The 23,447-nt window shown below is 45.8% G+C and overlaps 1 protein-coding gene across 2 annotated transcripts in view; it reads left to right on the top strand.

The window, feature by feature from the left end:
* Positions 1 to 22,819, top strand: part of WBSCR17 (Williams-Beuren syndrome chromosome region 17) — a 186,656-nt gene extending 163,837 nt beyond the window's left edge. For both annotated transcript variants that reach the window (XM_415728.8, XM_040650198.2), the window contains 5 exons: positions 6,960 to 7,145; positions 10,248 to 10,385; positions 11,566 to 11,661; positions 19,320 to 19,487; positions 19,735 to 22,819. In XM_415728.8, the coding sequence (XP_415728.4) occupies positions 6,960 to 7,145; positions 10,248 to 10,385; positions 11,566 to 11,661; positions 19,320 to 19,487; positions 19,735 to 19,863 (717 nt within the window). In that variant the 3' untranslated portion in view covers positions 19,864 to 22,819. The remainder of the gene's footprint in view (positions 1 to 6,959; positions 7,146 to 10,247; positions 10,386 to 11,565; positions 11,662 to 19,319; positions 19,488 to 19,734) is intronic.
* The last annotated feature ends 628 nt before the right edge of the window (positions 22,820 to 23,447 follow it).

Genomic DNA, 23,447 nt, shown 5'->3' with positions numbered 1-23,447 from the left:
GGGACATAGGTGAGAGAGCATCTCTGCAGATTCAGCAGGCACATTCCCTTCCCCTTTTATTGAAAAATTACTTTTAGAAATGTGAAACTGACAACGCTACGGTAACTCTGGTTGCTGTAGTTTAATTTTAAAGTAATTGAAGTACCCGTCCTGATGGGCTGAGAGGCAAAATGCTCTTTTTTTCCACAACTTTTCTGAGCCAGGAGGCTGGGGACATGTGCCTTCCAGCTAATCCTCCTGCACTGTGCTTTGTGACCGGAGTGTTTTAAATACAGCCTCCCTTCACACCCATTCTTAGGTACGTACCCCATCTGGTGATGAAACCAAATCAATACCCATTGTCCCCGGCAATGATGCACAGTGTAGAACAGGTTTTGTTGGATTTGTTGGAGGAGCACAGCATAAATTTTTCATTGGAAAAGCCTCCAGTTTGAGCAAACACAATTACAGTGTGGATGTCTCATTCTCCTTGAACTGTGGCAGCACAGAGAAATCTCTGCTTCGCGTTGACGTGAAGCTTGCTTTATTCTAGCATCTCCAATATGTCAAATGTTAAACTATTTATGTTCCACGCAGAGTTAAGAGGATGGAAACTGTCACTGTTACATCGTGTTGCTGTAGGTTAGGATTTGCGGAGTGAATTTGGCACCTGGCATCTGCTTCCATTTGGCATTTCTAAATGGCCGTGATAGCAGGAGTACATTTAGTGGTCTCAGCAGAAAAGCTGGGGAGTTTGGACACCAGATAGTGTGGATATTTGTAGTCTGGGTCTGGTACAACAAAGACAGGAACCTATCCAAAGTCACAACATTCAGGAGGATTCCTTAGGAGGAAGTTTTTCACTCAAAGGGTGGTGACACTGGAACAGGTTGCCCAAGGAGGCTGTGGATGCCCCATCCCTGCAGGCATTCAAGGCCAGTCTGGATGTGGCTCTGGGCAGCCTGGTTTGCTGGTTGGTGACCCTGCACATAGCAGGGGCTTGGAACTGGATGAGCATTGTGGTCCTTTTCAACCCAGGCCATTCTGTGATTCTATGATTCTATGAATACAAGAGGGAAGGAAACAAAGAAGAAAATGTATTGGTTTAAACATAGCAGCAGACTTTCTTGTCACTACCATTCTCTGACTGAGTGTTGTCTGAGATGGTCAGGTCAGGACAGGGTCTGTTGAGGACAGATAATCATCTTGGAAATCAGTGGTCCTCTTGGAAAGGGTTTCCACGGCCTCTTGAGAGAGAAAACAAATGGACAGGTGTGGCAACAAAATTGCTTTTCCCATTTCAGCTGCAGGATGCAGAGCCTCTTCCACCTCCTCGTGGAGGCTTCCAAGGCAATCTGTCCAGTGGCAGGATGAGCTCATGTCAAGATTTCCATCAAAAGAAGGAGTTTTGTTTCATCCTCTGGACAGCCTGGTCTGGTGGTTACACAGCAGGGGGTTGAAACAAGATGATCATTGTGGTCCTTTTCAATCCAGGCCATTCTGTGATTCTGTGATCCATCAGCTGCTACCCACATGAAGTTGCCTTTTTCTGAAGGCAGTGTGTGATTGTTGGTCTGTAGGTACAACGCCGCACCTTTGCTGGACAGCTGCAGCACAGTGCCCATGGAAGTTCACTGTTGTTATGTAAATCCCCTCCTCTGATGGGATCTGTGAAAATTCGGGTACCCAGACTAAAAGACAACAACCCTCTTCAAGGAGTGCTTGTGCGCACCTGCAGAGATTGTCAATGCCCCATTGTTCTGCAGTGGAAAGAAAATGTTCTTTTATTCCCCCTTCTCTCCCCCCCCAACGATGTGACTTCTGGACTCATTTCCATGTAATTTAACTTAACATTTCTTCTCCAGTTCTTGCTATGATTTTTACAATTAGGTAGCCATATTCAGAGCAGCACATCAGTGATGATATGGCGTTTAACATATAGGTAGACATTTATGTATATAAAGCATAACCCAGCTTGCTGCTTTTGAGAGTCCTGCAGCTTTGGGTACAAGGGTCTGCAGAGGTTTGGGGCAAAGCCATCTTCATCTCACTGCTGACCCTTCTGCAGCACTGTCATGTTGACATAAGGGCATGGGTGCCAAAATGGAACACAAAGGACAAACTGCCTCAGCCACGTAGCAAGAAATGTGTTGGGGAAAGTGTTGTTTCCTTTGACAAAAGGAGTAATTTGGAGAGCGAGGCCCTATCTCAGAGCTGTAGAAGGGAGCTTGTGCAGAAATTAGTATTTCTTTGCCATCTTTTTTTTTTCCCCAATTTTTTTTTTTTTTTTTTTTTTTTGCTATTTCTCAGTTTTATTATTTAGGTCTTTGTTCTGATGTGTTCTTATTATTTTAGCTGCCCTGGGTAATTGTGTTTTTCCCTTAACTAAAGAAGTTGCTTTTAAAAGAAAGGAGGGGGGTAAAGATAAGGCGAAACTGTTAAATGGGAAATCTGCTGCTAATTAAGGTACAGTTTTGCTAATCACCTTAGAAATGAACTTATCAGCTGGAAAAGACTGGAGTTTGTGTAATAAAAGTTAGGAGCATTTTTCCCCGTATCCTTCTGTCACAGTACATTCGGAGATTAGAAGTTTACCTTGCAGACTCATTGTGACACCATTAGACATGATGTCTCTTTGCATTAACTACAGGCAGGCTCGAGCTGTTCTAGGATATATTTCAGTCTGACTGCTTAAAATTTGGCAAAGTTATAAGCAAGGAAAGTCAGGATCCTGTAATGGGAGCTGTCAGTGTGCATTATGGAAGTCTCAGAGAGCTGCAGCTAGAACACCACGTTCAGGACCCCAGATAGCTGCTATCCCTTCTGACTTTATATTATGGTGATTATTAATGATGTCTCAGTGGTGAGGAGGACACACAACATTATGTAAGGCATTGCCCAAGCAATGGGATGTTTTTTCTCACGTGGATGCTGATGATAAGAGAGGAGAAGGTGCTGCGCTGGGGCAGGACCAAACTTTCCTTAGTATGCATTAAAATTCTGTTTTCAAAGCGAGTTGGTTTTGGTCCCATTCTAGCTACTGAACCTTCTAGCAAAGCTCGAGATGAGATCCTTCTTGAGCCTGCTGGGGAGGACAGACAATGCCCTGAGGCTGGTGTAGCACAGGACAGGCTCTCAGTATCCTCCTTTATGGTTGGAGTAGATGAGGTCTTATCCTACCTTAGTGATTCTACGATGCTGTGATTCCTGCAGGCACAGCTCCTCTGGGGCTCCCTTTTCCACCTGGCTGGCTCCAGTGATGGCAGGCAGATTGTCAGAAGTCCTTTTGTTTCTTAAATAATGCTCCAGGAGGGTAATTGCTGCTTTTGGCAGGCAGGAGCAAAGCAAATTGATGGTTGCAGTGAATTTTGGAGGGCAAAGGGGATCGTGGACAGTAATTGTTTCTAACTGCATACGACTTGGAAAATTGTTTCTGTGGTCGCTGCAATGAGGTGGTCGAGTGAAATGGGGGTTTTCTTGCTGTCTCTATTTCCAGAACAGAGGTCTGTCTGTGTGCTGCACTTTGCACACTCTTGCCCACTCTCCCTCCCTAACCAGCAGGGCAGTAGCAGTGGAGGACATGCGCTTCTTGCCGTTCTCCCAAGCACTGCGCCTACTGACGTCCCAGCCATCATTAGGAATGGAGGCATATTAAATGCTCCACATGAGTAGTGTGAAAACAGCTCTGATTTTGCATAAGACCTGCAGGCTGATGGCAGGGGAGATGCTGGTGCCTTGCCTGGGAGGTGGGGGAATGCCTTACCTTGAACATTGCGATGTACTTGCATGCTCATGCACAGGAGAAGATCCTGCACCTCCCTAGAAGCTCTACTGCTGCATTGCACCACGCCAAATTTGTTCTCCCTTTGGACTGTCCCAGTGCAGGTCAGCATGATGCTGGCTGTTTTGTCAGTGCTTTCACACATCTGTGATACCTTCGTGATCCCTGAGGGTGATGGGAGAGCAAAACTGGGTCACCCCATCCCTAGAGCAAGGTGATGAAATCTTGCACTAACCAAGGGCTGCCTCCCACATGGGCAGACACTTCTAGAAAGTAGGTGGCTGATGCTGTTTCAGCTGTACTCACAAATTTCATTGCTTGAGAATTGCTGTGTTTCCATGTTGAATTCTTACAACGGTCACCTTTTGCAAAGGACAGCAGTCAGACGATAGACAACAGTTGCATTCCTCCTGCGAAGGACAAGACAGACAACTTGAGACAATGGCCTCAAGTTGCACCAAGGGAGGTTGAGGTTGGATATTAGGAAGAACTTCCCCAAAAGAGTGGTCAGGCACTGGAGCAAGCTGCCCAGGGAGGTGGTGGGGTCACCATCCCTGGAGGTGTTCCAGAACCATGGGGATGTGGCATCTGGGGACATAATTCAGTGGGAGATATTGGTGGTAGATGGGTGGGTGGACTGGATGATCTTAGAGATCTTTTCCAGCCTCAGTGATTCTGTGGTTCTGTGAAATCACACCGAAGCTCTCCTGGTGATGGGTTCGTTTTCTCTTTTTTTCTTTACTAGAGTTCATTGTTAAGTGTTTTTTTACCAGCCCAGGCATCATTCTGTACATTTGTGTAGACGGATGGAGGAGCAGTCACTGAGTCACTGTCATTTACTGGAGGGGAATGTTCTATTTTTAATTCTGCATCTCTTTACGGGTGGATGAATGGAAGCTAATAGTCATGGTGAAATTTGAATGTCAGAAAACAAGGGGAAACTTGTGACTTGTTCCTCATATTTAACCTGCTCTATTACACACTCCAACTTGAGTCTTCAAACGTGTCTTTACACGCTCTCCATGCATGTTTTATGAATGGGTATAATTGTTATTTGTTCCACTGTAGCAAGCAGTGTGAAAGATTCTGCCAAATTAAAGAGGCTAAACATGAATTAATTTACAAGGACTTATTTTTTTGTCATTGGTCTCGATATTTTGCTTCTCTTGATTACAGTTCTGCTAGGAAACAGGGACGAGTCCTTCAGGAACTGGCAGAAAAAAAACATGCTGGACTGATTGCCCATTTAAAGCTGTTAAGTTGCAGTAGATAGAGTACCCAAAGGACTGTGGGTTCATTTGCTATGAATAAGAAAAGTCTACTTCTCAGTGTCTCCTTATTCCTTACATACCTTGGGTGCAACAGAGAGTTGCTCAAAGGAACGGTAATGAAGGTTCCCAAAGGAGTTGTTGACAACAGAAAGGAATCTGCACTGTGGGTCCGAGCACCTCAGGACCTGTTCACCTGTACCGTGCACCTGCATGCCAGCAGGGCCAAGAAGTCCCTGCCATGTGGGAACAAGTGACATCTGGGCCCATTTGCTTCCCTGCTCAACGGGGACGGCAGTACTGGGGTGGCACAGCCCCTCCCTGTGCAACAGCCTCGTGTTCTCTGTGTTCCTGTTGTTGCCAGCAGAAATGTTGTAGAGGCTGTTAGATTTTTGTCTCTCTAACGACAATGTAGGATTTACTTACGAGATGATAGATGCGTGGTGTTTTGTTTTTCTTTCCCCAGGAAGTGCCTTTTTAGAATTAAGGTTTTGTTGATCTCTCTGGCTTGTGGATACGTAGATAGTCACTGCCATTTCCAGTACTCTCTGTTTATTACAATATATGCATTTCAAGATCATTTGTACAGATACTCCAGAAATACGAGGAGCTGTCTAGCATAAAACCATGTGAATTATTTGTACAAAACACAGAAGACAAAATTACACTCTAACTACTTGAAGCAAGCTTGGTGGAAGATGGCGTTTGAACTGCATGATGGCTTAAAGGTTTTGAGAATGATTCTTTTGATCTCGGATCAGAACAGTCTCACACACTGCCCCACAACACTGGGGGGGATGTGGGGGTTCCCCAGCACTGGCAGCTCCAAACAGTTGAAATATTGCCATTTCATCATTCTAAAGGGCAGCTGGCAGAGCAGTGAATGAATTCACCTTTTCTAACGTGATTTCATTAATATCTCCCGTGTGTCATTTGGTTGTTATTAGCACAGGAAGGTGCATATGTTTGGGGTTTGGGCATAACACATCCCATCCTTGGCTAGCTGTGGCCCCAATGCCTGCGTGGTGCTGCTCACCCTGGGCTCCTTGTTTGACCCCTGTGAGGTAAATGGGGAGAGTTTGGGTTTTTTTAGTAAGGCATTGGGGCCTGGAGGTTCCTCGTGGTGCTGGGACTGCGGGTTGATAACATTTAGGGAATGCAGATGGGATTAAAGGTGGTGAGCCTGGACAAGATCCCAGAAACACTGGGTGTAACAGCAACTGTGCTAAAGGATAATGCAAAGCAGACCGCAAAATAGGCAAGACTGGGATTATTAGGCCTGCCTGGCATATGTGTTTATAATGATTGCCCAGAGCCTGGTGTCCTTGCCATGGATTTTTTATATTTAAGATAAATAACTTCTTGGTGAAGGCAAACAGGCAGGGAAGAACTCAGGTATGGCCAGTCATTCTGCGCATTCCCTTTGTGTCTGAGAAAAAGAAGCTCTCAAAATATTTTATTAACTTGTAAACTGTGATTTAAGGGAATTTTAAACAGCATGTGAAAGAAAAATAATGAACAAATGTTTTCAAGTGGGAGAAATCTGTCCCTGCCATATGTTTCTCTGAGTCATCCCTTCTGCAGAAGGAGCTCTTGCGATTGTTTCAGTTATTCCAGGCACTAATCCTTTTTATTTAGTAGAAGCATCTCTGCAAACTCAGCACCCCGTTCTGCAACACAGTAATACCATGGGATGCTCATGGTGGGATGACGTAGTCGTCATCCCACCAAAGGCAAAGTACATTTTGCTCTGGGCACAGGTTAACTTCTCCCTCTGGCTTGGTGCTGAGCAAAGTCCAAACATGGCCACAGGTTTCTGTTTGCAGCTAGATGATGAGATACTGTGTGCTATAGAAACCACAAAACCTTCTTTCTCATGAATTTGCTCGTGTACTCTTTGCTGATGGGAGTTCTGCCTGGTTTCGTTGCAGGTGTGGCTGTGCGGCGGCAGCATGGAAGTCCTGCCCTGCTCCAGGGTGGCCCACATCGAACGCAAGAAGAAGCCCTACAACAACAACATTGGTTTCTACACCAAACGTAACGCCCTGCGAGTGGCCGAGGTGTGGATGGATGACTACAAGTCCCATGTGTACATCGCGTGGAATTTGCCTCTGGAGGTATGGCCACTGTGCCCTTCCCTCTGAAGTTTTTGCTTCAACTGGGTTAAAATATTGAATTGTAGAGGATTTGGTGCTCCCAAGGGAAGAAGAGCCTTAAATACCCTCTGTCCCACCCTTAGCCATGGAAGCCATCAGGGCTCTTTCAGCTTTGATGGAGGTGCTGCAGCACCTGCAGAATTTGAGGGAATTCTTATAGTTGCCAGCAGGTGTTTTCATTTTAGTTTCTCAATATTAAACCTGCAGTGTAGTGTTTATCTCCTCACTGAGTGTTTAAACAGTGTGAGTTCCTGTCATTACACTGTTCCTCAAGTGGAGTCATAGAACCATAGAATTGGAGAATCATTTAGGTTGGAAAAGACCTCTGTGATCACAAACCCCAACCCCAACCCATCCCACTATGCCCACTGCCCACGTCCCTCAGTGCCACATCCCCACAGCTCTGGAGCACCTCCATGGACGGTGACCCCACCACCCCCTGGGCAGCTGTGCCACTGCAGCACCTCTTCCTGAGAAGAATTTTTTCCTTATATCCAACCTGAACCTCCCCTGGTACAACTTAAAGCCATCACCTCTCATCCTATCACTGTTACCTGGGAAAAGAGACCGACCCCCACCTCTCTACAGCCTCCTTTCAGAGATAATTAATAATGGCATTGGGGGTTGCCCCACGGTTTGCACAGGTCCATGTTGTGTGCAGGCAAACTCACATTCTCCCAGCACTGGGAAAGATGAGGCCATCAGTGCTTAGGAACCGTGGTAAAGGATCAGAGGCTGGTGGCTCACAAAGGGAGATGCCCTCCCAGCAGCACCATATTTGTGCTCCGAGAACACTGTGTAACTCTGATGGTTATTATTTATTTCCATACATAAATGTCCAGACTTGCCCAGATCTGACATGTTATTTTTCATGTAAATCCTGCCTTGTTGGAGGATGGTGTGTCTTTAAGAAACTGTGGGATTCTTCCAGGATGCTCAGGGAACAGATCCTAATGTGAATCTCTCCAGGTTCCCTACACTTCTGCACAAAGATCTATAAACTCCAGGGGGACTTTATAGATATCCACAGCTGCTGTTGGCCTCTGATCTTTGTGCAGGTGAAGTCTAAATCACAGAGCCCAAGAGCATCTCTTGGATATGAATATGAAGACCCCTTCTAATAACAAAGTAAATATACAGCCATCCCTTTGGTGATGGAAATAAGCACTCATTGCAGATCCTGCCCCAGCTAAGAGCTGCTCCAGGGTCCTGCTGCAGCAGCGTGCCTTCTGGCAGCACAATGCTTCAGGGCATTTTGGAAGGCATTAGCAGGAGCTGCTGTTGCTGGAGGAAAGGTTACATCTGGGAAGATTTCCTGGCATTTAGAGCCCCAGTAGTCACAAATTCATACTGCATTAGAGAGCAACAGGCACCTGGGAAAGGTTGGTAACTGCCCATGCTGCTGGTCTGCCCTTCTGGGAGTGGTGAGAAGCCCTGCGTTGGGTTTTTGTTAGGAAATAGATGAGGGGGGAGGGAAGATGATGCCGTTTACCCAGTGTGTGGCAGGAGGGCACAGGTCCCATGCATCTCTGAAAAGGCAGCATTGTGACAGTGGGTCACAGCATATCCCATATTGGAAGGGACCCATCGAGTCCAACTCCTGGCTCCACACAGGACCCCCTCCCCCCAAAATCCAAACCCTTTGTCTGAGAGCATTGTCCAAATGCTCCCTAATCCCTGGCAGCTCAGGGCCGTGCCCACTGCCCTGGGGAGTTGTTCCATGCCCACCACCCTCTGGTGCAGAAGCTTTTCCTAACTCCATCTGACCATCCCCTAATGCAGCACCAGGTGCTGAATATTCCAGGCTCACCCATTCAGATCTCAGCCTGTCCTGCCTGTCTACACTGAATCATCTTTATTTCACCTGTGAGCTACCAGTCACAGATTAAAATGGTGTCTTCTCTAAAGCAGAGTGAATAATTCATTAGGAGATCATTACAAGCATTGTAATGGAAAATTGCTTTCCCAGCTGTAGTTAATGATCACTGGAAGAGAAAAGAGCAGGAGCTAAAATAGAGTAGAAACCCAGACACTTGTAGGAAGGAGAAGTGGCTGCTTTGTGCCTTTGATTTCCTTCACCTGGTTGCTGCATTAGTTCCCCAAATGCTGTAATGAAGTAAAAGGTTAAAGAGGGGCTGCTCTCCTCAGCTCCTGTGAGTTTATTCCCCCTGGGACGGGTGCTGCAGCTCTGTGTGCTTTTAGATCAGTGTGAGCAGTGGGGTTCCTCCATGTCTCCAGGGGCACTCTTTCAATGTGCATTTGTCCAAATTGTCAAAAAAGGATTTTTTTTTTGAGGTTCATCTTCTGTTCTCCTGTGGTTTTTATCCTTTGTTCTTAGCTGTCTGCTAATAGTTGAATAGTGAATCTTTCCCTTTAACAAAAAAATAATAATTTCTCTCTATTTTCTACCTTTCTAACCATGCTGTCCTCTGAGGTACCTCTTGGAAGAGTCTCTTATAGAATCATAGATGGTTTGGGTTGGAAGGGACCTCAGAGATCATGTCAGGGAAAGGGTGCTTGGTGCTTGGTGCAGACAGGGCTTTGCTTTTCCAGGATTGAGCACACAGCCACCTTTTAACCCTGATCTACATTTGCTGCTAAGCTCTTCTGGAAATCAGTGTCAGTGCACAAGTGGTAGGTGAGGTCTTTTAAAAATAGCCTGGCGTTGTGCCTTTTGATCAAACTCCATCACTTTCAGACTGATCCAAAGTCAGAGGGGATTAATGGGAAGCTTTGTCAGCGCCATGTTGCACTTCTCATTGTTTCCTCCCAGCACCAAAGTGTGTCTGGTGGCCGATGCGAGAATGCCTTCCAACTGTCAGAGAAGTGCGTGTCTCCTTTGCTGTGGCTGTGAAGCCTCCGTCCCAACTCAGACTTCTCTGATGATGATTTCAGCCTTGGACGCAGCTGCCAAAATTTCATGGCACAGCTTCTGTGTGAAGTTACTCAACCTTCGGCAGTTTCCAAGTGGATTGCAAAGATCAGTGAAATCAGCGGAATGCACTCGTTTTCTCTGTTTTTTAAGAGCCATTCGGTGATGTGCTGTGTCTGTTGTTCTTTCAGAATCCGGGTATTGACATCGGGGATGTCTCCGAGAGAAAAGCCTTAAGGAAGAGCTTGAAGTGTAAGAATTTCCAGTGGTATCTGGACCACGTTTATCCAGAAATGAGAAGATACAACAACACTGTTGCGTATGGCGAGGTAATTAAGGCTGATACATCCTTAGATGAGACAGGAAATATTTACAGTTGGTGAGGCTCTGATGAGAAGTAGCCTCAAAGGAGTTGAATGTGAATCAGACCTTACTGTTCCCCCGTAGTTGTATAAATGTTTATAAATCTGTTCACAGTTGCTTGTGAAAACCAATGTTGGGATCTATTTCTAATCTTGGAGACTGTATACAGTAAAATATTTTAATACGTTATTTACTGAGTTGACACAAAACTCTGTGTATTGCCTATCGAGTGCATGGATTATGCAGCAAACGTGTAGTCGTTTTATAAAACCCTTTGACTTAACCTCAGCCTAATTCCTTACATGGTCTCTGTAGGATATAATGCATTGTCACAGCAGCTTAAGGCTGAGATAAAGCAAGGAGACTTAATTCAATCTCTCTTGGCTTTGAGACAGTACTAGGAATATAAAAACAGGCAACTAACAATATTCTGTTCCAGTGGGTCTCACAGAACAGTGGCAGTTCAAGAAGGCTTCTCGAAACAAATCTCGAGCACCCCAGATGGGCATCAATTTTAAGAAACTTTCCTTATTGGATTTACTTAATAGCTTCAAGGCACCTGCCCCCAAACAAGCAATATTTTAAAGGCATTATTTCATTTCAGTTGACTTATATCATGAAATTGGAGGAGGGCATCTCTGCCTTCATGAACCCGGTTTGTAGCATGAGTCCAGCACTCTCCAATGGGTGTCTTTAAATACTTAGCCAGCAGCTCTGTGCCTCTTCCTGCATCCCTGTGACAGGTCATAGGATTTCTTTGTGCTAGCTGGACATCTTTTTTTCCTGCCTTGTTGAGCACTTTGGGATTCTGATGAAATAGGAATGATTCTGCATTGATTTGTGGCTCCTGGCAATGCGCTGGAAACAGTCTAAAAATACATTTGTTACTTCCACACATGACCAAATAAAAGCACTGTTCAAGGAAGCTGGCTTCTTTGACTGGTGATTATGATGTAAAAATAGTCATCATTAGGCCCATGTTTAAAGAAAACATAGGGCACAGTAAACTTTTCTCTGCCTGATTATGCCCATTGATATATAATACCACGTATTCTTTCCACGGCCAGAGACATGGCTGCATACCCATCCCCAGCTTATCTCTGAAAGTACAGGGCTGTTTAACCACGCTGTCTTTATTTCTTACAGCTTCGAAACAACAAGGCAAAAGATGTCTGCCTTGACCAGGGCCCGCAGGAGAACCACACAGCAATATTGTACCCGTGCCATGGCTGGGGACCGCAGGTGAGGTGTGCTGGGAGCAGAAGCTGGAGGGACGGAGGATGGAGTCTGGATGTGCAACATGTCTGTTGGCTTCACTCTTGAATGTATAAGGCCTGACTTCTTGTTTAAAAAAAAAAAAAAAAAACACCTCACATAAAAAGATGCTCTTTCCCAACTACTCTTAAGAGCTATTTTCTGGATTACCATAATTGCAGCTGAGCTGCGAGTAAAAGTGTAATTTGAAAACATCTTCCAGACAAGGGTAAATAATTCTGAAAGCAAATGGCCAATGAGCAGAGCACACACAAGAAGAGCATTTTAAGACTTTTTAGTTCTCTCTTATCTGACAGAGTAGAAACGAACCAACTGGGATAAGAAAACAAACAGTGCTTTTTGATGGGATGATAATTAGCCATTTCAGCAGGGCTGGGCTTTACACAGTGTTAGTTTTCTAGCACTTCCTTTGCCTCTCCAAAGTCTTAGGAGCAAACCAGAAGCTTCTTATCCTAATTTCAACCTCATTCTGGATCAAAACTCGTCATTACAAGGTTCACACTCGGCCTTTTGGAGGATCAGTGGATGTGTCAAATACTCAGAGTTAGTGATGACAAATTTATTTGGCCTTTTATGCAGTTTTATCTTCGATAGTGTTTGGAAAAGCAAGCTGCAGAGGAATGCTGGTGGCTCAATAGCAGTAGAGTTGGAACAGAACAGGCAGCACTCGCTCTGTTGCTGCTGGTATCTGTAAAGCCAACAGCAGACTCTGAGCTGGACTCCCAGGATCTGCAGGCTCCAGGTTAACTTAATTTTTCTCATCTGTTCTTCCTCTTGTCAATGCCCATATCCTCACTTCAGTATTTTGCCTAAATTGTGTGATTTTCCTTCCTGTTTTTCTTTCTTTGTGCCCATTAGCCATCATTTCAGCATGCAGATCCCTTAGCACAATGCCCCTCTCCCATATAGTCTTGAAGTAGAAAATATAACAATTTTCCTCTTAGGTCTGGAGACTGAGTAACTGTCTTACAATTCATGTGGTGGTGCTGGTGGGTTTTTTTTATGTATGATGTGTTTTTTAGGTTTTCCTTCATTGCCAAAATCACACCCAGCCTCTCTAAAGCCACAGTTCAGCAGCAGTTATTCTACTGGCACTTAAGCTCTATCCATTGAGACCTTGGTTGTTCATCACCAGGGTATGCTGTATGTCTGACTCGAACCTCCTGCTTTTGTATCCATCTCCCATGTAAATGCTGTGGCCATCTGTATTGGAAATCTAGCCAAGATGCAGGGTTTGCAGGTAATAGGTTCTGAAATGGGACAAGCTCCTCTGTGACATGGCTGTTTCTTCCATTGCTCTTTCTCCTTTGGCAAGTCTGTGGCCACCACCAAACTCGGAAACATTTCCCTGCTGCCCTCACCATCAGCCACCTTTCTACTGAAGGAATTTCATCCAGTGATCTACTTAGAAACTTGGGCAAAACTGCACCTTCAGTGCTGTCTGATTGCTAATAGCCTGGTCTGAAGCCATTATCCATGTTCGCTCAGAAGGAGGTGAGATGTGCTGCAGGAGCAGCCCCATGACACCTGGCATGGTGGGATAAGTCCTATTAACTACTCTTCATTTCCAAGAGGACGAGTCTGACACAGGAGGCTTACTGCTGATTTGGATGAGGCTGGGGGAGACAAACCCATCCAGTTGTGTTAGGATGCATAGGCAGAGATTTGTATTTATTTGCAGGTGAACAGTCTGTCTTTGCACTTTCTAGGGAAAGCCTACCTTTACGTTACCTGGATCTTGTTAAGCTGTTTGACAGATACGCTATGCCATGAAATAATGCTGCATCAGACCTTCAGCTTGTCCCAGAAGTGCACATATTACATAGAAATGCTCAACACCAGTGGTGAAAGTGCTCCCAAGAGCTTTGTAAGCCCATCCAGCACCTCTGCTGTGGTCTCTATGTGGGCTAGGAGAGGGAAACTTCAGTTTTCTTCATCATGTTGCAAAAGAAAGCTCAGTACTGCATTTGCATTCATTAAGACATTCAATATTACATAATCAAGACCACCCCCATTAAATGCCTGCAGGTATTTGCATAATAAAACACTGCCTACATAATTTTCTCCCATGAATCGGAAAAGAGAGGTGGGGGGAGAAGGCAACTCCCCACTGTAAAGTAGGCTTTCCCATTGTATTTGGGGTGATTTGTTGAGTGGATTTCCAATACAAGCATCACATTTTACCACTTGGCACAGAAGGTGCTGTGGCCAGTCTGCTGACTTCAAGTTGCTTTTTGAACAGAACTTGAAAGCAGAATTTTCCTTTATTCATTGGATATTACAGACAGGTCCGGCTCCTTCACAGTGCTTGTGCAGCCCATGCACGGGAAGAGGACTTTATGCAATTAGTGCCATTGCTGCTTTTCAGGTGGGAAATTCATTTTGGAGTTCATAGTGAAATCTGATACCTGTTCCCAAGGGCATGGGATCACGTCTTCTCCTTCCTGGTAGCTTTTGGTAGCTCCTGTATGACATTTCATTTTGATCTCCTTTAATTCTTCCCCTGCAGAGTGAGATCTACTAAGATAGGCAGCAGGGTGAATTGAAGACTGGGATGGAGCCAAGTGGGGACTTCTAGTGCTGCAGGACATGGCAGCTGTGGCAGCCATAGTGACTGTCTGAGGATCAAGATAGATATCTGGGATAGCTCAAGAAGACTGGAATGTGTAAAGAGCCCATTTTCACGATACAGTCACTGTCAGCTTTCCAGTCCACTGGGACTAATGGCAAAACTCATCTGAACCTGAACTGCAAACTTCAGGAGCCACCTGAGCTGAGGCCACGGGAGTCCTCTGGGGTAGAGACAAACCTCACTTTGGCTTCTCCTTGTCTTTAAACCGGGATCAGTCAACCGTGGCCTATCAACTCACTGCTAAATATAACCTAGCTGTTGCATAAATGCACAATTTCTTTTTCTGAAATGGCACAAACTACCTATTGGACTTCCCGGATGGAAACTTAAACCTCTAAGTGCATTATAATAGGAGGAACTGAATTAGTCTGACAGTACCTGCTAAGCCTGGGCTTTAAGACTAACAACTAAAAGCAGGTTACTTACTTGTTTCCACAGCTTCTTTTGTGATTAAACATAACAGCATTTTCTCTTTCCAGCCTTATACTCTGAAATAAAACACTGCCTGTTGCACAAGCTCAGCACAGGTTTTTCTTCCTGGTTTTCCATCTCACGTCCTCTCTTCCCTCTCCAGCTGAGAGCCAGTTCTTGGCAGTTCTTTTGTTTCGCCATATGTGCAATTAGCTTTAACTCCTTGAAAAGTAGCTATCAGGGAGTGCAGAAGCTTTGAAATCAGCCTTTTGCAAAAACACAGGCGCGGCACAAAAGAAATTGGACTTTCACTACTGCAGTTTAATTAATGGGCTGCATGTTGTAATTTATTACCGGAAATATAATTAGAAGGGATGTAAACACTTTGTTCAAATGGCTCACTTGCTGGAGATATATATATATATAAGACACAAGGACTTGCAGTTCCTGTTGGGTTGTTCAGCAGTTCAGCACACAGAGTGGTGCCTGTGTTCATACTGTGGCTTGCAATGTCCAGTTCTCTCCCTGGTGCTGTGGCCCATCATAGCCATGCTGAAATCCATTTCCCAGTCCAGGAGTAGGTCCGTTGCCTCAGCTAGTAATGTGTATGCTCTCAGTTGGCATTTTAACAACACAAGGAGCACCAGGGGAGGTTTGGGTTGGATGTTAGGAGAAATTTCTTCTCCAAAAAAAGTGGCAGTGCACAGGGAGTGATGGGGTCACCATCCCTGGAGGTGTTCCAGAGCCGTGGGGATGTGGCACTGAGGGATGTGGGCATGGTGGGGTGGGTTGGGCTTGGTGATCTTAGTGGTCTTTTCCAACTGTAATGATTCTGCATAGCATGTAAATTGATGTGGTTGGGTGTAGTGGATCCCAAATGTGGTGTCAAATATGGATGAGTTCTTGGCTTTTTCTCACAGCACCTTTGTTGTAGAATCTATGATGGAGAGATTGTTGGGTTTTTTGTCTTTTTCTTTTTCTATTTTCACTTTACCTTCTCATTCTTTCTGCTTTTATTCACTTCCAAGTCAAATAATTATCAGATTTCATAACGAAGTATCCTTTTATCCTGTAATTATACTGAATGTGCTCTTTTAGACTTTTTCCTGATGGCTTCATCTTTTAAGCGATACATCATGAAAAAACCTTGCTGTAATGATGTATCACACTAATAATATAGTTATACCTCATTGGAGTGACAGAACGATGGTGATATATTAATGTGATAGAAAGCACTATAATGCTATAAAACTTAAGATAATGTTCACCCAGCAGAGCATTTCATTTAATTATAGGATAAAATATGTTTTGCCCATTTAATCATCAGAACCTGGGGACAAAGTCATCAATACTGAGATCATCCGGGACACCACGATGTCAAGGATGACAAAACAGCACATCAGATGAAATTGGGCTAAGGAGAAAATACTGTACTCTTTACTTAACGGTTGCTAATTGATGATCTGCTCACTGCAGAAAGGAAGCTAAACAACCCTAAATTATTTTCCAATAGAGTCAATGAAGGTCATCAAGGCTTTTATTTCCCAGGTGCTAAGATGTCTAATTAACTTTCTCCCATCCCTGAGATGCAGCCAGCCAGAAAAAATAATCAAAGAAGATGTGTTGTTGGTACTGCTTTGCAGTACATGGGGCACGTATGCAGTGCCAATTTAGGACCCAGAGCCTCATCCAAAACATCCTTTTTTTAGTCCCATCGTCTGTTTTGATGGCATAAAGATTCATTTTGAGATCTTAGAGCTTTTCATCCCTTATTTTTAGGACTCAGTGACTCAGTTGGAAATCCAAAGCTGTCTTTTTGTAGCCTAAACTTGGAAATGTGTTTGGAAAATGCTGTAGGTATGAATCCTTTTTTCTCTCCGGGGATGTGGCCAAGGGCTGCTTGCACTGATTAAGCTGTGGAAGACTTCATCAAGATTAACCACTTCTCAATGGCTAGCTCATTAGTGTTTTCAGACTGTTTTTCTCTGGTCTGTCCCCTTGGTCTATTTGGTTTGCTTACTGTCCTGTGTGAGGCTGAGCAATTTCTTCAGATGCTTTCCTCAGCAAGTCATAGAATTATAGAACCACAGAATGGTTGTGCTGGAAGGGACCTTACAGACTATCCATTTCCAACCCCTTCCCCAGCTGATTCCCCTCCTGCCTGTAAGCTCCGTTCAAGTACTGGAAGATCACAGTGAGGTCTCCCTGGAGCCTTCTTTTCCCCAAGCTGAGCGATCCCATCTCCCTCAACCTTTCATCATAGAAGAGGTGCTCCAGCACTCTGATCATCCTCATGGCCTCCTCTGGACCAGCTCCAACAGCTCTGCATCCTTCTTGTGCTGGGGGCCTCAGGCACTGATAGGGCAGCAAGCATCAGCCCTGCCTCCTTCAGCTTTCACATGCAGCCGAAGAACAAACTCTCACTGATTGCCTTGGGCTGTGCCAGCCTCATTGAAGCAGGCAGCTTGGCTTCAGCTGCTTTGTTGGTGAGATGGTGAATTGCTGCAACTGCTCAGAAGATTTTTGTGACAATGGCATGTGTGGTTTACGGATATTATGAAGCATCTTCTAAATAAGGCCCGAGTCTACTGTGAGTGATGAGCTGTCTGGTGCTGCTCTTTCAGATGTGACACTTCTCATCTCTTTTCAGGCAAACCCAGATAAGAAGAGCTGGTTAGCTTCCCCAGAGCAGCCCATGGGGCCATCTCAAATGCCTCCAGATCCAGACACATGTTCAGGGCTTTATTTATGTGGCTATTATATGTAGTAGATGACACATCTAATAGATGCAGTTGATGCATTTTTCATAATACCCGTGTTTGTTTTGCAGCTCGTTTAGCCTCCCTGCAGCCCCCACCCCTTTCCCTTCCCAGGGAAAGATTTGATTTTTGCTCTACTTACTTTTCCCACCACATTATGCAATAACATGGTGGGCATGGGGCCGACTTTCAGAAGACAAACTGCTGAACAGCATAAGAAAAGGAAGTGTGTAGCACGCTAATTATGGGCTTGGTAGGAAACATGTAAGGAACCAGAGGAGGAGGGTAGCTTGCACTGCCTGTTTGGGATCTCTAGATGATTTTTCTGTCGAGACAGGTGGCCCCATCCTCTGGGCTCGTGCTCAGATACTCATTCACATGAACTGCATGGCTGAAGGCATTGTCAGTCTGAGAACACCACCTCAAAAATGAAACTGCTGAAAACAAATTATGTGAATCTGAGCCTTACGTGGTGCTCAGGGAGTCCTTCCCACGTTGTTGCTGCCTTGTGCTCAGGGCAGCTCCCTTGCTGGGAGCTGCAAGTGCAAATCCTCCTGCAGTTGGGAGCAGAATGCACCGAGCAGCGTGCCAAGGAAGAGAGGCACCGGGGGGCCAGCAGGAGGATCCAGCACCCCTCTCTCTGTAAAAGGCAGAAATGGAGGGAAGGAAAACAAGACTCAAGCACTGCATCTGCTGTTACTAGCTCAAGTCAGACCCATCTACATTGTCTTAACTTGATTTTCAGTGTTTAATTATTCTAACAGAGATAACCCATACTCCCAGTGTGATTTACTGTCTCTTTTTAAACATCTGGGTCACAGATATGCTCAGTTAATTAACGTGCTGAATACTCCTCATTTGTCTGCTAGATAATGGATTGATTCGTAATTTAAATAAGCAGCTGTGTATATCTTTCCCCTGAACTATGAAAGGCAGGCCGCTGTCATTCATCTCCTTTTCACTCCTGAATTTAAATATGTTTAGGGAAACATTGTAGTGGGGTCTCTCAGACACTGCAGATGCAGGAGCCCTTTGTGCACGGTGCCATCACGGTGCCAGCTGCTTCCCACACCCCCAGCCCTCCCAACCTGGCTCTCACAGCATCCACTGCAGCACCCAGGGCTGGATGGCACTCGTGCTGGTGTTATTGTAGCGGTCAGGTGCGGTTCTATTGCCTTTGCTGTGCTGCTGAGCTGTGGGGGACGTTTGGGCCTGCATCCCTGGGTAACAGAGCCAGTGATGTGTTGCCCTTTGGCTAATGTTGAGGTTGCTGGAGGGCTGTGCCAGGTGCACCAGTGGCATTGCTTGCTGTCCAAAGCAAGACTGGCTTGGCAAGCACATTAGCAGCCGCACTGGGCCAGCGTGGCCTCCAAGCCAGCTGGCTCCAGCCAAGAACCAAGGCCAGGAGGAGGTTGCCCTGTGATTTAAGGCGTTAAGGTTCAGAATCTCCTCTCCTCTCCTCTCCTCTCCTCTCCTCTCCCCTCCCCTCCCCTCCCCTCCCCTCCCCTCCCCTCCCCTCCCCTCCCCTTTCTTTCCCCTGCCTCCCCCCCCCCTTCCCTTCCCCTGCCTTCCCCCCTCACCCCTTCCACCTTCCCCCTTCCTTTCCTGCCCTGACTCCTCACCTCTGTCTGCAAAATAAACTTAACAGCAGGAGAGAAAGGCTGGAGGAAGGATTACTCTTTTATCCTAATCAGTTCTACTTCCTCTGTTCGTCATCCTCACAGATTTTTCCTTGGGCTCTGCCATGATTGTCCTCTTTTCTGTTGCATTTAAGTGATACTTCAAGGATACTGATGGTCTTTTTCCCCTCCTCCCTGTGCCAGCTTGCACGCTACACCAAGGAGGGGTTCCTTCACCTTGGTGCCCTTGGGACCACGACGCTCTTGCCCGACACCCGCTGCCTGGTGGACAACGTGAAGAGCCGCTTCCCTCAACTCCTCGACTGTGACAAGGTCAAGAGCAGCCTTCATAAGCGCTGGAATTTCATCCAGGTGTGTTATGGGTCTGCCATCACTGCCTCTCTCTCCCATACTGTGGGCTGGTAGTGATGAAGGTCACTCCAGTCAACTCCATTGCTTAAGTTGGAAATGATTTTATTGCTTGAATTCCATTATCACCCCACAAAGCGGTGTGCACTTTCCAGCCATGCAGTCCTGCAGTGTGCAGTCCTGACTTGCTTCACAGGCATCCCCACGTTTTGAATTCTTTTTGATGTTTTCACCATGTCTTTAATTTTAGAACGGTGCCATCCTGAACAAGGGAACAGGGCGCTGCTTGGAGGTGGAGAACAGGGGAATGGCCGGCATCGATCTGATCCTTCGCAGCTGCACAGGACAGAGGTGGACAATTAAAAATTTCATCAAGTAAAGAGTGGAGAAGTCAGAGGAGTTTCACCTGAAAGGTGGCTGACTTGGACCAATTCGTCCGGACTCCTTTGGAAAGGACAAAATATCAAAACAGAGCTTTATTCATGTTATTAGGAGAGGACATGGGGGAAATGGGCATTTGTGTCTTTATTTTTATTGTATATTAGTCTCCCACAGGTGATTTCAACTGTGTGAAATTGGGTCAGAACTCTAATTTTCTTCTGGCAAGCACTCTAAAAGGTACCAATTATTTCTGCTGGAGTAAGTGTAATAAGCTCATGCATCCTTGGGAGCATTTCACTGGCAGGGAAATGCTGTTTTCCCAGATGACTCCAAGTGCTCCCAAGACCCAGCCAGGTTTGTACTGTGATTGAAGTCAAGAGACCCTGCATATATCTGCATGGCAAGCATGCAAACGTGCATGCTTGCGAGAGGAAAAGGCCACCAAGCCGTGAAGAAGCTGTATTTGAATGACATGGTGTCTCACTAGGTGCATTGTGTCTTTTCCCCTTCTTGCTCCTGCATCCAGCAGCCCCTTTCTTGAGTCTGGGAGAAGCGAAGCTCTCGGAGACGCCCTGGTAGATCCTGTAGATCTCTCCAGTTCCCCATCACAGATGTCATGACATGAAATACAGTTGAATAAGAATCCTGAGCTCCCGTTGTCTGCTCCCCATCGCCCACTTGCTGCTGTTGGCTGAACCAGCCCGGCGTAGCACCGGCTCCTCTGTTTGTGGAGACCCCAAATGGAAAGCCCCACGATCGGTTACCTGCCCATTTTGGGGTCTTTTGGATGCATGCCTTGTCAGAATTAACCCATGGCAGCCTGAGCATTGCACAGCAGGCTGCCAGCCTGACACTGGCCCCTTGGGGGTTCTGTTACCCCTTTTTTTGCTCTTTTCAGGATGGATGTGCTGATGTGTGCAAGAGGCTGAGGGCAGGTCGTGTGAAAGTCCTGCTCAGGCTTCCCTCCCATGGAGGCTATGGGGTTTGTTTTTAAGGCATCCTAGTGTCTGAATGAAGACATGAATAGTGGTAGTCTCCTTACCTCTGTAGTGGTGTAGTTTTCTTCTTGAGGCTCGAACACATCTATCCTGCCTGCTTCATTGTGTTTCTGCAGTGATGCTGATGTAAGGAAGGGAGAGGGAGGGCAAGAGACCAATACATGGCAGCTTGCCTGAAGTTCTTCATCTTGAGTCACTTAAGGCTTGTTAACACAGTGGGACGGTCTCACCTGGTTTATCTGACTCACAGTAATTCTGGGAACCAAATCAATCCAGCCACTGTGGGAGACTTCGGTCTGGGGTCGTGGTGTCTGGCTAACTGGAAAAGGGAAACATCTTGAAAAGTCATTTCACATGGATGTGGGACTAATGGGTGGCCACAGGCTTTGCTCAGTTGAGAGGGGAAGCCAGCCCATCTCCTGTCCTTCTCACAGAATAATACTCTTTCTGGTTGCCCTCTGGCTAGGGTGCACTAAAATATATTAATATATGAGATGTATGTGTAAATATGTTTCCCAAAGATGGGATGTGCACAGAGTTGTTTGCTGCAGAGCACTCATGCCTGTCTTCCATTTGCATCGGGATAATGCTACCTGGGTGTTTAATGAGTTTAATTTTCAATGCCATGCAGCAGGTTTATGACTGATGTTTTAGTAATTTATTGAACAGAAACAGATATATTTCATTGTTCCTTCTTACAGCATCACATCTGATTGTTCACTTACACGTGACAAGACTCATTGGAGTTGTCTCTGGGTTTTCTCCCTTGCCTTCCGTAATGCAGTAAAACCTCTTGTTGTCCTGAATTGCAAAGTAGGGACTCAATGTAGAATTTTGCTCTCTTACTCGCTGTTACATCATCTCTCGTGTAATAAATTTTAGCACTTATGAAATGGATACGATTGCAATGTCTTCAGATGCATGAGGCGTTTCCCCTGCATTTGTTGCTGCCCTCTAAGAAAAGCCATTTGCCAACGGAGAGGACTCACTCCAAGAAAGTCTGGGGGATTTGAGATTTCACAGCCAGCGGCCAAAATGTAAAGTTCCCTTTTAATTGAGCGATCAGTTGCTGTCAGTCATCAGTGGAAGCCACGTATTGTTTAGCATTGGGAAAAGCCTGCATGTTTTGGAGGGGGTGGGGGAAAAAGGAATCCTTTGGATGTTGCTGCGCTATCATTCACGGTTCTCAGCTCCGCTCCAGTCCTGCCAGTGCTCGGGGCGCCAGCAGATGGGCTTTGTCAGATTTAATTGTGGTGGAGGAAGGTGTCCCCGCCGCCAGCCTTCCATCTGCTGCTGGAGGCTTCTGTCCCCATCACCGTCAGCGCTGAGGAGCGTCTGGCCGCGCCGTGCCTGCTGGAATTTGCAGGATGTTCTTCTCCAGCAGGCGGGGATCGCTCTGCTGAGCCATGGGACTGCTGGCTGAGGTCGCTTCAGGATGGTGGCGTGGCGGTGTGTGGTGACGTCCATGTGCTTGTCAGCTGGCTCAGGTGACACGAAACATCTGGATCCCATTGGTGATGGGCTCCGATTCTTCAAAAAGAGCCGGAGATGTGTTCCCTTCGTGCATATCCCAAAGGAAGGGGATGTGGAAATGAATGCTTTACTCCAGGACCTTCAAGTGGGGAAAAAAAAAAAAAACAACCTGTCAAGATGATTTCCCTCTTGTCACCGCTGTACGTAGAGTGCTTGGAAATGACTGAAAAGCAGCAAAATGGGGATTAAAATGGAGAGTTTTATCTGCTGTGTCCGTGTAAGTGCAGCTCTGTTCTCATATTGGTTTGTGACATGCAGAGATGATTGCTGAGGCGACGACCTGAGGCCTGCACCCCCCTAAACCTTAGAAATCTGTCTTAGGAATCTGGATCTAAATGTTGCATCTTGCGCTTATCTCTAATTATAATGTTAATTGCTCTAAAAAGTGATATCAAAGTGGTTCTTATTAAATATATGATTTGAGCCTTGCCTCTTGAGTGATTTTAAAAAGATTCACCGTTGATGAGATACAGAGGCAGTTATTCTTCTCTGTTGCTCAGTTAATAGAAAAGTGTGCTGCTGTTTTAATGGAACTTCTATTTTAAAAAGAAATGGAAATGAAGGAGAAATCAAGAGAGATGGCCAGTGCAAATTAACCTCCCGTTTCATCCTCCCATGCTGGCTGCCACTCACCAAGATAATGCAATTACATTCAAGAAGTTAAAAAGAGACGTTACACGGTAAAACAGCATTGCTTGCAAATGGACCCAGAGTGGATGCTTCTAAAAGTAACCTGAAGCTCAAGGTATGGCTTAGACCCAGTTTCTTGTGTCCACGTTGTCCTGAAACCCAAGTTGGCTGGTAACGATGGTCCTGTGAGGTCAATGAGATACGGGTGGTAGGAGCTATGTCTGTGCATGTACCCTACAACAAGGGCACTGTTGCTGTTTTTATGAGCTGGGGGCATAGCAGGCTGCTGGAAATACTCCAGGTGAGTGTTGCCTCCAGCCCTGAGCTCGTTTTTGCAGAGCATGATCAATACAGCACGGAGCATCCAGTCTGCAGCCACTGCTCTCCTAAAGGATGCCACAGTGGTAGAAAATCCATATTC

The sequence above is a fragment of the Gallus gallus genome, chromosome 19 (assembly GCF_016699485.2).
Source record: "Gallus gallus isolate bGalGal1 chromosome 19, bGalGal1.mat.broiler.GRCg7b, whole genome shotgun sequence".
NCBI classification, from domain to species: Eukaryota; Metazoa; Chordata; class Aves; order Galliformes; family Phasianidae; genus Gallus; species Gallus gallus.
The sequence above is the reverse complement of the archived record's forward strand: the minus strand, read 5'-3'. Positions and strand labels throughout refer to the sequence as shown.